The 16,359-nt window shown below is 37.0% G+C and overlaps 1 protein-coding gene across 21 annotated transcripts in view; it reads right to left on the bottom strand.

Moving 5' to 3' along the window:
* Positions 1-16,359, bottom strand: part of C2CD3 (C2 domain containing 3 centriole elongation regulator) — a 134,091-nt gene that overhangs the window by 97,863 nt on the left and 19,869 nt on the right. For 14 of the 21 annotated variants that reach the window (XR_011441052.1, XR_011441053.1, XR_011441054.1 and 11 more), the window contains 4 exons: positions 15,665-15,909; positions 9,872-10,004; positions 9,277-9,405; positions 4,506-4,653 (listed from right to left, as the gene is read on the bottom strand). Coding sequence is in view for 16 of the 21 variants with exons in the window: in XM_023645738.2 (XP_023501506.1) it covers positions 4,506-4,653; positions 9,277-9,405; positions 9,872-10,004; positions 15,665-15,909 (655 nt within the window). In the remaining 5 variants the exon portion in view is untranslated. The remainder of the gene's footprint in view (positions 1-4,505; positions 4,654-9,276; positions 9,406-9,871; positions 10,005-15,664; positions 15,910-16,359) is intronic. The other 7 variants (XR_011441055.1, XM_023645741.2, XM_070274403.1 and 4 more) reach the window with 1 other exon arrangement.

Raw genomic sequence — 16,359 nt, 5'->3', positions numbered from 1 at the left:
AACATCCACAAATCAATCAATGTGATACACCACATTAACAAAATGAGGAATAAAAACCACATGATCATCTCAATAGATGCAGAGAAAGCATTTGACAAGATCCAAAACCCTTTATGATAAAAACTCTTAAGAAAATGGGGATAAAAGGAAATTATCTCAACATAATAAAGGCCATATATGACAAACCCACAGCCATCATCATACTCAATGAGGAAAAACTGAACGCCATCCTTCTGAGAATAGGAACAAGACAAGGATGTCCACTATCACCACTCTTTTTTAACATAGCACTGGAGGTTTTGGCCAGAGCAATTAGGCAAGAGAAAGGAATAAAAGGAATCCAAATAGGGAGTGAAGAAGTGAAACTCTCATTGTTTGCAGATGATATGATCTTATATACAGAAAACCTTGAAGAATCCATCAGAAAACTATTAGAAATAACTAACAACTACAGTAAAGTGGTAGGGCACAAAAGCAACTTACAAAAATCAGTTGCATTTCTGTACTCTAATAATGAACTTCCAGAAACAGAACTCAAGAATACAATTCCATTTACAATCGCAACAAAAAGAATAAAGGACTTAGGAATAAATTTAACTAAGGAGGTGAAGGACTTATATAATGAAAACTATAAGACATTATTGAAAGAAATAGATGATGACATAAACAGATGGAAAGAGATTCCATGCACATGGACTGGAAGAATAAACACAGTTAAAATGTCCATACTACCCAAAGCAATCTACAGATTCAATGCAATCTCAATCAGAATCCCAAGGACATTCTTCACGGAAATAGAGCAAAGAATCCTAAAATTCATATGGGGCAACAAAAGACCCCAAATTGCTAAAGTAATATAGAAAAAAAAGAACAAAGCTGGAGGCATCACAATCCCTGACTTCAAAATGTACTACAAAGCCACAGTGATCAAAACAGCATGGTACTGGTACAAAAACAGACACACAGATCAATGGAACAGAACTGAAAACCCAGAAATAAAACCGCACATATACAGATAGCTAATCTTCGCCGAAGGTGCCAAGAACATACAATGGAGAAAAGACAGTCTCTTCAACAAATGGTGCTGGGAAAACTGGACAGCCACATGCAAAAGAATGAAAGTAGACCATTATCTCATGCCATACACAAATATAAACTCAAAATGGGTCAAAGACTTGAAGATAAATCCTGAAACCATAAAACTCTTGTAAGATAATACAGGTAGTACACTCTTTGACATCGAACTTAAAAGGATCTTTTCGAAGACCATGTCTTCTCAGACAAGAGAAACAAAAGAAAAAATAAACAAGTGGAACTTCACCAGACTAATGAGCTTCTGCAAGGCAAAAGAAACTAGGATCAAAACCAAAAGACAACCCACCAATTGGGAGAAAATTTTTGCAAATCATATATCTGATAAGGGGCTAATTTCCATAATATATAAGGAACTCATGCAACTGAACAACAACAAAAAAACAGCCTGATCAAAAAATGAGCAGAGGATATTAACAGATGTTTTTCCAAAGAAGATATACAGATGGCCAATAAACACAAGAAAAGATATTCCACGTCACTAATCATGAGGGAATTACAAATCAAAACTACACTAAGATACCACTTACGCCTGTTAAAATGGCCATAATCACTAAGACTAAAAATAACAAATATTGGAGAGGGTGTGGAGAGAAGGGAACCCTCATACACTGCTGGTGGGAATGCAAACTGGTGCAGCCACTATGGAAAACAGTATGGAGATTCCTCAAAAAATTAAAAATAGAAGTACCATATGACCCAGCTATCCCACTACTGCGTATCTACCCAAACAACTTGAAATCAACAATCCAAAGTAACATATGTACCCTTATGTTCACTGCAGTCTATTCACATTAGCCAAGACATGGAAACAATCCAAGTGCCCATCGATCGATGACTGGATAAAGAAGATGTGGTATATATACACAAGGGACTACTACTCAGCCAGAAAAAAGACAAACTCATCCCATTGCAACAACATGGATGGACCTGGAGGGTATTATGCTAAGCAAAATAAGCCAGACTGAGAAAGACAAATACCATATGATTTCACTCATATGTGGAATATAAACAAACACATGGACAAAGAAAACAGTTCAGTGGTTATGAGGGGGTGGGGGGTGGGCACAGGGGGTGAAGGGGAGCACTTATATGTTGACAGACAAGAAATAATGTACAACTCAAATTTCACAGTGACGTAAACTATTATAAACTCAATTAAAAAAAAGTAAAAAAAAAGGTTACTGACAAGGCATTCAAAATCTAGATGGGTCCACAGCCTTAGGGAAATTAGAGTAAACATAAACTAGGTTGTTCAAAAGCTAAGAATTTCAGAAACCAAAAACAAAACGTAAGAATGCTGAATTTCTAAGCTGTGGATGTTATTCAATATTAAGAATGTCAAACATTTACCCTAGGGAAGAACATGAGCATTCTAACTCCTTGGTCTTCCCATTGCCTCATGGTCAATTGGTTCACCTTCTTCCAGTCAGCAAACATTTTCTAAAATTATTTTGTTCAAATAGCATGGGGGATTATGTAGTGCCATTCATACATACATTCATTTATTCACTAAGTATTCACTGAGTACTCAATATCTATCAGGACTTTGTTGTACTGGTAATAAAAAGATAACGAAGATGTTCTTGTTCATGAGGAACTATAACATACAATGTGGTAAGGGCTATAATAGAGGTATGTGCAGGATATTGTAGACATTCAGGCAACAAATTCTGCTTGGGGGAGTCTGGGATAGTTTCCTCATAGAGGTGACAAGTTGATTTTTAAAGAATGAAGAGAAATTTACCAGATACATAAGGACATTTCAACATGCAAAATTGAAGGATCAGTATGAGTGAGAAATATGGAGAGAGAAAAAGAGCTAGAATGTTTGAGGAGTGGGAAGACAGTAGGACTGGAGTCTCCAGACGGTGCAGGGCAAAAGTAGGAGATGAGGTTAGGCAGGTAAGTCAAGATCAGATTCTAATGCCATTCTCAAGTCTTATGAGATGGTGTGGTCTAGTGGGAAAAACACAGGGTTTCTATCAGACAGACTAGGGTAAGAATTGTAGTTCTACCACTTAGTTACTAGTAATTGACGTCTCTAAGCTTTTATTTCATGATATGTAAGAGATAACACTATTTCAACGGGCTAGTAAAAGAATTAAATGAAATAATGAATTTAAAACATGTGGTACAATGCTCAACAAACAATATGCAAACTCCCTGGCACATGGAAAATGTATAATAAACCTAAGTTCCCTTTCCTTTTTATCCTACAGGTAACATAGTACCGGTGATGATTTTTAAGGTAGGAAGTCATGAAATCCTAATAATTCATATCTTTTAAATCCATCTCCTCCTTTCCAACCCCACTGCTGCCACTCTCATTCAGGCTCTCTCTCTCTCTCCAATAATCCAACGGCTTCTCATCTACTTCCAGTAATTCTCCCCTCAGTTGGCCCCTACATCACTGCCAGATTAACATTCCTAAAACACTATTTTGATCATGTCCTTTCCTCCCCAGCTGACATTCAAAGGCTTTCATAGACTGGTTGCAATGTGCTAGCCTGCCTTATCGACGACTTCTTTTCCACACGAATTCTCATCTAGTCAAATTAGATCCCTTGCAGTGCACAAACTGCTTCTCTAGACAGGTCATTCCTTCTATTCCCATTTCATTTCCTTTCTCTCTCTAAACACTACCTTTCAAGTCTCAGTTAAGATCCCTTATTCCTCATGATGCTCTTTCCTGACAATCTCATGTAAACCTTCTCACCGATTCCTCTGAACCCTGGTAGCTCTCACTGTCTCATCACTGAGCTGGTATAAACCACCTTGTATTTCAGTTATCTTTTCTGACCTGGAGAAAAGGAAAATGAGAAGTATGACAGCGATCTTTACAAATATAAACAATTACTTGTAGAACAGGGATTGAACTTATGTATAGACTCTAAAAGATGCTAAACCAATGAATAGAACATATGGCTTCATACAAGAACTTTGAAAATGCTAGAACTGACTGAAAAGAGAATGCCCTATCTTAAGGATCAGTAAAGATATTTGTCACCTGTGAGTAGAGGTGTTTCTGGAGTATTTTGAAAAGATACCAATCAAGGGTGCTTCTCAGGGTATACTTGGATTAGCTCTTCCTTAGAAGATCTTGAAGGATGCCATTTAATGTATTAATTAAGACCACAGGCTTTGGACTCAGGTAAGCTTGAATCTGAATCCTGGCTCTAACACTTACTTGCTATGGATCCTTGGACAAAATACTTAATCTTACTAGGCCTGTCTCTTCATCTGTAAAATGAGGATAATGCTTTCCTCTTCAGGTTATCATTATAATTAAATAAGATAAAGTATATAAAATGGATAGCTTTCTGTCTGGCAAGTGGTAACATGCCTGCATCTACTAACATGATTAATACTCCTGTTCTCCAATTCCTAAAGCTTCAGATTCAATGACTTACAGGTGCTGTGTAAAATAAGTTCTCCAGGAGACTCTGGTCATACTGAGGGTCATTTGGCTCACTGCTGCAATACACATCACTTCCAGGAGATGGGGAGTCTGGAGGAGAGCCTAGCCCATTCCAGTAATGACCTTGGGATAATTCAGCACTGCAGACATAAGAAAAACAAAGCAGACGGAGTTTAAAAGAAGTTTCACCTGAGTTATTCTTTTTTTTAGTGAAAACTTTCTAAAATTATAAACATGGAAGAATATATGTTAAACAGAAGACTCACATTAAACAGAAGACTACCTGATAAACATTTTCATGTTATATTCCCCTTCTACTGGGATGCCAATGGCTAGTATTAAAAAAATACACTACAGACACTGATTATGATCTCATTCATTTACGTAACAACCATTTTATTTATTTATTTATTTTTGAGGAAGATTAGCCCTGAGCTAACTACTGCCAGTCCTCCTCTTTGTTGCTGAAGAAGCCTGGCCCTGAGCTAACATCCGTGTCCATCCTCCTCCACTTTGTATGTGGACGCCCACCACAGCATGGTGTGCTAAGCAGTGCCATGTCTGCACCCGGGATCTGAACCAGTAAACCCTGGGCTGCCGAGAAGCGGAACGTGCGAACTTAACCACTGCGCCACTGGGCCGGCCCCTATAATACCCATTTTAATGGGCACCTATTATGTGCCATGCATAGTGTTAGGTCCTGAATGATACAGAGATGGTTAAGCTAACTTGCTCTATTCTTGTGCTGCTTATGGCCTAGTGAAGAGGGAAAAAAGAGGTAACGAATTAACTGTAATTCAATGAGTTAAATGTTATATGTTGTTTTTGAGAAGAACGGCTAATTCATAAATATCCTTTCTTCCATTAAGCAAAAATATGTGTATTTAGGGTTAATTATGGTAAGATTAGTTTTATGTGGGATATAGAAATGAATAAAACAGACACCCTACTTACAGAGTTTGTGAATTGATAAGGAAGACAAGCATACAAGAACGTGTACATTTCATTCATTTTTGTTTCTCCTATAGTAACTAGCACTTAACGAACATCTGTTAATGAACTTATTTCTTAACAAACTTGTTATTGATAAAAGCAACATTTATTAAATACTTAATATGTGAAAGGCACTGTGCTAAGCATTTCAATTTCAATTCTTTCAACTTTGCTTCCCTTTCAAGCTAGCTACTACACTTTGTTTTCCTTTCTTTAATTACTTAATAGTACATAATCACTACCTTCAAATTAGATCATGTCCTACATTTCTTGGAATAAATAGATGCTCAATAAATGTTCCTTTCCTTAATCTATAGCAGGGTTTCTCAGCTTTAGCACTACTGACATCTCGGGTCAGATAATTCTTTGTCATTGGGAGCTATCTTATGCATTTTGGATCCCTGGACTCTACTCACCAGATGCTAGTAGCACTCCTCCAATTTTGACAAGCCAAAATGTCTCCGGACATTACCAAATGTCCCATGGGATGGAAGGTAGGGGAGAACTGCCCCCTAGTTGAGAATCACTAATCTATAGTAATCTCTCTGTCAAAGGTCAGGACAACTTCCTAACTGCCAAAACCCAACTAACAACTTCCCAATCCAATGCCTTCTCTGCAGCTTCTGAGCACTGCTCCATTTTGAAGCTCTATTTCTTGGTATTCTACGTACCTCTCATTTGCCACTTATGGCTCCCCCGTACTCAGTTTCTTGCTTACTTTTCCCCCTTGCAAACCCTTAAAGTTGCGAAGATCTCCTCTGTTGAGTAAAGAACCCTCCACTTTTTACTTCTTTTTTTCAAATTAACATTTCCTTGAATTTATTCTATCTATGACACATTAAAAGGGAATGCCATTTCCCTCTTTGCAATATTTTGGACATACTGATACCAAAAACCGAGAGTGGTCACAGCTGCTCTGCACAGGCCAGAGACCTGAGGTTCCTGTGCAGCCAGAAGGGCAGGAGATATGAGAGTGAAAAAAAAGCAGGGCTGGAATTTGCCCACATTCTTTGGCTACAAGATAAGACCACTCTCAGCACTTTCTTCTTAGACATTTTTTAATCAAAGAATGTATGTACCTATTTTAAAAGTCAAATAGGATAACAAGACATAATAAAAAACAGTAGTTGCCTGCCTTCTTAGGGGTAATCACTTTTAACTTCCTAAAATGTTTCTTCTGGTATTTACCTTCATATTTCTAAGTAACACAGGTGTACTACTATTTTCTGATTTTTCACTTTTCTAAATAATTTATGAACTTACTATTATGAAAAATGAAGGGTCCACTCCCTTATATCATTACTCTTGGACACAGATTTCCTTCTCACCCACCTTCTCAATTTATATTACAATTTGTTGTTAATTTCAGTGTTAATATTACATCAGAGCCAAGTGTAATGTATTACTTTCTTATACAACTTCTAGTTTTCCTTCTTTTAGTAACTGCCCTAATTTTCATTTACTTAGTTCTTTATATGCCTATTACTATTTCACTATTGAACTCTCTAAGAAAACTGAAAATTTCCTCTCCATTTGGTCAAACACAGGAGAAATGAGTCTCCACCCACTCCCTCCCCCTTAGAAATATCCCTAATAAGCCCTGCCCTGCTCCCATAGAGTGTTTGCTCTCTAAATACAACACAGACCCTAAACCTCCTTCTCTCTTTCTTCTGTATTATATCCCCTACTTCTTGGACTCCATGCCTTACTCTTTATATTCTTTGTGGTAGAGGACATCTTTGTGTGGTTTCCTAAGGAATAGTGCTGGAGAGTTAAACTTTTGAGACCCTGGATGCATGAAAATGTTTTTACTCTACCCTCACACTTAATTGATAGTTTAATTGGGAATGGAACTTGAAGTTGAAAATTCAGAATTCTAGCCATCGTAGTGGGTATAAAGTGGTGTCTCATTGAGGAGCTGATTTGCATTTCCTTGATAACTAATGGCGTGGACATCTTTTCATGTGCATATTAGCTACTTGACCATCTTGTTCGGAGAAATATCTATTTAGATGCTCTGCCTACATTTTTAATTGAATTATTTGTCTCTCAATTATTAAGCTGTACGAATTCCTTATATATTCTAGATATAAGTCCTTTATCAGATATAAGACTTGCAAATATTTTCTCTCATTCTGTGGTCATCCTTTCACTTTCTTAAAAGTGTCCTTTGAGGCACAAACATTTTTTGTTTTGTTTTGTTTTGTTTTTTTTTTTTTTGGAGGAAGATTAGCCCTCAGCTAACTACTGCCAGTCCTCCTCTTTTCGCTGAGGAAGCCTGGCTCTGAGCTAACATCCGTGCTCATCTTCCTCTAGTTTTATACGTGGGACGCCTACCACAGCATGGCTGCCAAGCAGTGCCATGTCTGCACCCGGGATCCGAACCAGCGAACCCCGGGCTGCCGAGAAGCAGAACGTGCAAACTTAACCGCTGCGCCACCGGGCCGGCCCCGAGGCACAAACATTTTTAACTTTAATTAAGTCTAACTTACCAATTCTTTTTGTTGCTTTTGGTGTCATATCTAAGAATCTCTTCTCAAATCCAAGATCATAAAGATTTATCTCTATGTTTTGTTCTAAGAGTTTTATAGTTTTAGCTCTTCCATTTAGCTATTTAATCCATTTTGAGTTAATTTTTGTATATAGGTTGAGGTAAGGGTCCAACTTCATTTCTTTTGCATGTAGCTAGCCAGTTGTCCCAGCATCATTTGTTGAAAAGATTCTTCTTTCCCCATTGAATGGTCTTGACTCCCTTGTTGAATATCAGTTGACCACAGACACATAGGTTTATTTCTAGACTATCAATTCTATTCCATTGATTTATATGTCTATCTTTATGCCAGGAACAAACTGACTTGATTACTACTGCTTTGTAAGAAGTTTTAAAACAGGGAAGTGTAAATCCTCCTACTTTTTTTTCAAGATTGTTTTGGCTATTCTGGGTCCCTTGCAATTTCATAGGAATTTTAGAACCAGCTTATCAATTTCTACAAAGAAGTCAGCTGCAATACTGATAGGGATTGCAGTGAATCATAAACATGGGATTTGTTTCCATTTATTTAGATCTCCTTTAGCTTCTTTGAACAACATTTTCCAGCTTTCAGGGTTTATGTTTTGTACTTCTTTTGTTAAATTTATTCCTAAGCATTTTATTATTATCAACTCTATCGTAAATGGAATTATTTTCTTAATTTCATTTTTGGATTGTTCATTGTAAGTAAACAGACATATAAATGATTTTTGTATATTGATCTTGTATCCTGCAATCTTCCTGAATTTGTTTATTAATTCTTATAGTTTTTTAGTGGATTATTTAGGATTTTCTACATACAGATCATGCAATCTGTGAACACAGTTTTACTTCTTATGCAATTTGGATTCCTTTTATTTATTTTTTTCCTGCCTAACTGAGCAGGTCACATAGGTAATAAGAGATAGACCCTGAATTTCAACTCATGTCTGTTTAAAAATCCATGCTCTTTTCATTATACCCTGCTAATGCTGCTGTTGGGGATAGAGCTCGGAGATAAGAATGGAAAGGTTTATTGGAAACCATTCTGTAAGTGAAGCCACAAATAAAAGGCTAAAGATTGGATTTTTATTTAAGAGACAATGGATAATGATTTTTTATTTAGTATACAATGAATAACCAAGGGAATGACTTGGTTATTCTAAGGAAGTACTGCTTTAGGAAGATAAATCTGTTAACAATGTATACAACGAATTGGAGGAAGAATTTAAAAGGAAGAAAGCTAGTTAAGAGCTCTTACCTGCCCAAAAGCAGCTGTATGGTTCTGGTATCAGCTTTTGTATCGTGCTTCCCAAATGTATTCTCAGTTGGGGGGTGGAGGTAATCTTCAAGGTGGTCTGTAAATTGATTCCTAGAGAAGGCTTTGACTCTAAGGTGTGGAAAAATATTTTCTGAGTGGCTAACATATGGGGAAAATCTAAATCAGAATTAATTGAGTTAAAAGATAGTACATAGAGATAGTTCAACAAGGAAAATTTAACATACTTTAGACTTAACTACCTCAAAGATATATAAAACTTCACAATTTACAAAACCCTTTCCTACATTAGAATCTCATTTCATTTCTGTAATAGAGGGAGGAGAGAATATCCCCATTTTATATATAAGCTGGTTCAGAGAGAGCAAAGAACTTAGCCATTTACATATTTAGCAAGCGCCAGTGTGAGGTCTGGATTTTGAGTATCTTAATTCCTAGTTCAGGCTTCTTTTCCACCACATTAAGGATTATTTGTCAAACATTTATAAGATTACTTAGTCCATATCTTGACAAAAAACACATGCTAACAACTACTAAGAAATGAACTGTTGGGATTCATGTATATCCTGTAACTTACTGTGTTGATGCACTAAGAAAATCTTCCTTCATAGAAGGATGAACTTCGTCCAACAACATGCTAGTATCTGGGCTTGATTTCATTGCAGAAATCACCATAGCATTACGCAGTTTATTGCCTTGTTCTAACAGAGCTGAAAAGGGCAAAAGCAGAACATGGAAAATCTAAAATTCAACAGAAATACTTACAATATTTAGCACCTTTCCTATCATAGGACTTACCATAGTCTACTGTAATGGCTTCTGTATCTGCCTTCCCCACTAGCTTGAGAATTCTTTGAGGACGTTAACTTTATAACAAATGCTTACTGAGCTTCTGTTATGTGGACTGTTTTAGATGCTGGCATTAGAGCAGGTAATTAAATCTCTATTCCAGAGAGACTGAACTCCTTGTGGAAGTCATTTTACCCACGCATTGACTCTTCCAAATGGTGTTTGTACATAATAAGGTTAGCAATGTCTATATATTATTTTTGTATCCAGGTACCTTATTGAATTCTCTTATTATCTGTGTAACAGTTTTAATGCCATTACTATCCAAGAAACACCAACAACCTTATCAGTTAAGCTTTTAGGAGCCATAGTGATAATCTATCCTAAATTTAGACTTTTATGGATGAAGAAAAGAATGTCAAAAAATTTCCATGACTTGTCCAAGATCACAGGAGGTTAACACAAAAGTCTGGATGAAATCTTCAGACTTTCTGATAGGTAAAATTTACCCCATCCCTAAGTAACAACAACAATAGCAATTACAGCAGATAACATTTATTGAATCCTTACCACGTGGTGGGCACTTCTCTAAGTATATTATATATATGAACTCATTTAATCCTTCCAACAATCCTGAGATAGGTATTACTATTTCCTTCATTTTCCAGATGAAAAAAATTGAGGCACAGAGGATAAGTAACTTGCCCAAGTAATGCATTCAGCAGCTGTATAATCAGGATGACTCCACATCCTATGATTTTAACCACTATACTATATAGAACCCTACTTTAGCTCTTAGATCCCCCTTTAAAAGCTTAAGACCAGTGGTATTATTCCAAGGAACACTGGAAAGTATTATTTTCTTGAGGTTCCACAGTTGCTTAAGAGATGAGACTAGATACCAAGTGCGTCTCTTAGTCTAGAGTTTTATAGCTTCTAAAAATAAAGAAGACATGGTGGTCAGGCCAAGAAAAAAAAAAAACAACAAGCCAAATAGCTCCATAAACATCTAGCATTTGTTAGTATAAAGAGTATCAAATATAGCTTAAAAACTAAAAAAAAAATCACCACGACCAAGAAAACTGAAATATCATCTGTTCAGTGTATGATGTGAAAAACACAACTAAACTAAAAGAAAATAAAGATCATCTATTATGGTTGGCAGAATTCTAAGATAGCTCTTCCAAGATTCCCAGCCCCTAGTGTACACATACTTTCTCCCAGTGATTCAAATACTCATCTAAGTATTGATGTGAAAGGATTTTGCAGATGTAATTACAGTTCCAAATCAGTCAAGCTTAAGATAGATTATCTTAGTGGGCCCAAGCTTTTTAAAAGGGGAGTTGGCAGGATTTGAAGTCAGAGATTTTGAAGCATGAGAAAGATTTAACGTATCATTGCTGTCTTGAAGACGGAGGGGGCCATGTGACAAGAAATGCAGGCAGCCTCTAGGAGGTGAGAGTGCCCTGGCTGACAGCCAGCAAGGAAATGTGACTTCAGTCCTCCAACTGCAAGGAACTGAATCTGTCAACAAGAAAGAACTTGAAAGCGAATTTCTCCCCAGAGCTTCCAGATGAGAATTTAGTTTGGCTGACACCTTGATTTTAGCCTGTGATACCCTAAGCAGAAAACTCAACCATAACTTGCTGGACTTCCAATCGACAGAACTGTGAAGTAATAAACAGGTGTTGTAGTTTAAGCCATTAAGTTTGTGGGAATTTGTTATGCAGCAATAGAAAACAAATATACCCACTCATGGCACTAGCCAGGAATACTGATTGTTAACATTTTGATATATTCCTTATAACTTTTTATCTATGCATACATACACTGGTATTTTACAGAATTTTTTTCTTTTGCAAAAATGGTATATTATGTATATGGTTTTGTAACTGCTTTTTCATTTAACAATATGCATTAACTTTTTTCTACGTAAATAATGGCAGCACAATATTCTATTCAGAATTCATTGTATGTATTTTTGTTTTTATTAAAAAAAAAAATCTCTTTAGGATTTAGCCAGAAAATGGCTGTCTTTTTTATTCAGTAAGAAAGGGTGAGGAAAACATGGTCTACTAGTATTGAAAATTTGGTTAAAGAAACTTGCTATGTGACAGGAAACCCTTGTCCTTTTAGTTTCTAGTTGGCACTGGTTTTACTCAACATAGTTTAAAATTCCTTAATGAGGGAGGCACACTCAATAAATGCTTTATGAATAGTGACAAGCAGTGTCAATAATAAACTTCCTTTCATTTCAGGGCCATGTAGAAAAACAATTATTCTACTGATACCCAAAATGCTTCTAGGGAGAGAACAGCCTTGGTACTTGATGATCTAACCATATCTAGCTATTTTCAATTCCTTAAACACAATACTTCCTTTGTGCTCTCAAAGTTCCAGGTATTTAATTCCATAACAGAATTTATCATGCAGTGTTATAATTGTCTATCTCACCCAATCAACTTCAAGACTAGGGACTGGCTCTTGCCGGTCTTTGTATCCTTGGTGCCTGGGCATACGGCCTGGTATATACATCAGGTGTTTGAGAAAATGTTTTAACAAATATTTCCACTGTGGCATATATCACACACAATTGTACTGTATCTGCTTTAGAGTCTGTTTCCATTTCTTAAGGTCAGGGGCTGTATCTTATTTATCATTGTAACCCCAATACTCAAAACAATGACTAGCACAAAAGAGCCACTCGAAAGATACTTGCTAAATTGAAATGAGCTTAAAATTTTCATTCCTGTTAAATAAAAATTCCTTTGGGAATGGTAGTATTTTAAGAGTGATTTAATCAATTATTTACATCTGAATGGGAATAGGTACTAAAGATAGTTTCCAAAAGCAGGTTTTAAAAAGGAAATAAACATTGAGAGGAACAAGTAGGACAAATCTGAGCACAGGTGGTCCATTCATTGGTCTCTAAGTGGTTTCGTTGTTGGAACAGCCATTCTTAGAAAAGGTTTTCTAAACTCTAATGCATGGCAACAAAACCATTTATTTCCCCTTCTCAAGAGGAAGCTGGTACGTACAGTATAAGGCATCTTTCTGTACCTCAACTCAATAATAATTTCCTGAACACAAAGGAAAGGCACTTAGGTGAGTTCAGGACAAATGTTTCCCTTGTTTATTTTCTAGCGGAGGGCACAGCCTCTGCTAAACACAAGGAGGTATACAGCTTCTGGTTTTTGTTCTGACTCCTTGCTATCTATTCTAAACCCCAACTCTTTTGTTTGTTTTTTTGAGGAAGGTTAGCCCTGAGCTAACATCTGCCACCAATCCTCCTCTTTTCGCTGAGGAAGGCTGGCCTTGAGCTAACATCCGTGCCCATCTTCCTCTACTTTATATGTGGGATGCCTACCACAGCATGGCTTGCCAAGCAGTGCCATGTCCGCACCTGGGTGAACCCCAGGCTGCTGAAGCGGAATGTGCGCACTTAACCGCTGCGCCACCAGGCTGGCCCCCAAAACCCCAACTCTTACAAGCAGGATGTGTAGTTAGTGTTTCATAAATACTAGCTGGTTCACTAATTCACTTCTGTACCCCCTTTCCTGATATGATGTCAGTACAATGAAGACCAAGAAGATAATTAAGTTTATTATTTGTTATATCCCTCCCATGTCCTCAGCTCTAGAACTATTTACTAAAGTAACCCACTTAATCCTAGTCTTCCAAAATCTTGTGGTTGGAAGGGAACTTTAAAGATCCTATCTGTCTACTTGATGATTTCATCCAATCTGTAAGTCTCATCAGAAGGTTATCCAATTGTGCTTGACCATTCACTGCTTCTGGAAGCTATATTTTCCCATGTTTGCACAGGTCACACTATTAACTCAGACTGAGTCACAATCTGTTGTTTTATCTTTAAATCCACTGATCCCAGTAATTCTTATAGAAGAGGGGGCGTATGGGTTGTACCTGGCATATTTTGTTTGGCTTGAACAGTTGGCCAGCATAGTCTTGATTTAAAAATAAAAGCAGGCCTAGGTAAACAATGAATCTATGCAGGATGAAGCAGAGGACTTTGCCTTAGACGCTAAGACAATAACGAACTGGAGCTGAGGAGCAGCTGCCCTCTTTGATAGAGCAGGAGCTCCCTAACTCTGAGCCTGTGTCTTCATTTTAAAACAGGGATAACAGTCCCTACCTCACTTGGTTTTTGTAAGATTATGTGTATAAGGCACTTGACATAGCACTTAGCATATAATGAATACTCAATACATGGCAGCTGTTTTCTCGAGGCTAAATATCTCTTAGTGGTCCCTTCACCAGCCTAGTTACTCTCCTCAGAAGGAACTCATCTTCTTTAGATCTTTACTCTAATGTTACCCCCTTAACGAGGTCTTCCTTTGCCAACCTATGTAAAGCTAACATCCTCTCCTCTCACGTTCCTTGCTTCATTTTTTCCCATTGCCATTATTACCATCTAACACTACATATTTACTTATCTAGTTTATTACTGGTCTTTCCATCTAGAATATAAAATCCATAAGGCAGGAGTTTCTGTCTTTTTAAAAAAGTTTAAACCGCTGTATCCCTGACACCTAGAAGAGTGCCAGACATCTGACAGGTGCTAAATAAATAACTGCTTAATGAGGGAACAAATCTCCTTGTTAAAGTCTGGTGCCCAGGTCTACACAAAATATTCCAAGTGCTGAGTATAGAGGGACAATTTTCTTTCTTGTAAATGTAGCCTAGGGATGCATTAAAGATTAAAATTAATAGATTATAATCAGAGTATATTTTTAAAAATAGGGGATTATAGAGATCTCAGTCAAAAAAACATGAACAGATGTCTTTCTTCATTAATAATAATCCTCACCAATTACATACCCAAATAGTTATTTAGAAGACTTTTCTACTAATACTGCAGATAGTCTACTCTGGAAATTTTACTTGTGAGGGTGGATACAAATTCCTGTCATGTTCTTGATCTCACAGAGATGCACGGCTAACCATTACCGTGTAATGTGAGGCACACCTCTATCACTTTTATAATACCACTCCCTAACATGAGGTGATCCAATCCAGCACCTATTTGCTTTTTTATTTCAGTCTAAGTCCTTACAGAGGTTAACTGACTCCTTTTTACTTTTGGTTGGCTGCGAGTCATATTTAATTTCCAGGCTTAAGATCAGAAGTTGCTGTGCACTGAATGTTCCCACTGAGACCAGAAGTTTTCAGAATGTGAAATGGATTTGGTAGTAGCCTCTGCACAGTGGTACAAGTAAATGCTGCTGCTGAGACAAAAACCTTCCTTGCCTTGAATTATTTGGGAAAAAATAAGGACTAATATTTTTCTATGACAAAGGCTTTCTCACCATATCCAGGTCCATTTTAAATGTTTCCTTCCTTAAACCTACAATTATAAGCACCTAGTAATTATTTGGAGGTAACGCGGTGGTTTAATAGAGCTGCTTTTAACTGGTGAGAGTTTCTGGACGCCAGTAGGATTACTCACTTTTATTTGGCTATTTAGTTCAAACAGAAATCTTGGTTCTCTTTGTAGGCTGGCTAACGAGCAGAGTAATCCCAATAAATATAACTTAGTCTCAGTTCACAAATAAATACAAACCTGAAAGAAGATCCTTGGTAGGGGGGTTGTTTGAAGAAAGAATGCATGAGTCACTGTGACTCTTGGCAACTGTCCTAATTTGAGGCTGGAATTCAGAACTGTTGAGAAGGGACATCTGCTTCTGTGGGGCTTTGCCTTTCACAGTCATAGACTCTAAACTCTGTCCTGATTTAAGATGATGTAGTCCAAAGAAAGAGTCCTTTATTGTATCAGAGTTCTCTGCAAAGTACAAGTGGTCCTTTCCCCTGTTTTAAAATAAAGGAGAACTTCAGCAGTATGTTATCCATTATGGTAAAATTCCATTTTGTCAGAGACAGAAAGTGGATCAGTGGTTTATAGCAGTGTAGCCTTAGACTTTGTAAATCTGTTTTTCATCTCTCAAATGAAATAAATAATAGATGCTTTACCTACTGTTGTACAGTTGTAGCTAAAGTGAGACAATGAAAGAGCTCAGTGCTGAGCCTGACACAAAGCAAATGCTTCATAATTATTTAAAATCAAAATCTATTTCTGTTTCAAGACATACTGCCTTTTTCCTCTTTTCCCTCATGGAGATCTATCACGGCATCTGTCTATGATTTAGTCATACTTTTCTGTACGTTGGCCTTCCCACTAGATTGTGAGCAGTCTTTAAAACCAGGAATTGTGTCTTATTAATTTCAGTGCTCAGCACCTGGTACTAAATAAGGATCACA

Source organism: Equus caballus, chromosome 7 (genome assembly GCF_041296265.1).
Source record: "Equus caballus isolate H_3958 breed thoroughbred chromosome 7, TB-T2T, whole genome shotgun sequence".
Taxonomy (NCBI): domain Eukaryota; kingdom Metazoa; phylum Chordata; class Mammalia; order Perissodactyla; family Equidae; genus Equus; species Equus caballus.
This window is presented reverse-complemented; position numbering and strand designations above follow the sequence as displayed.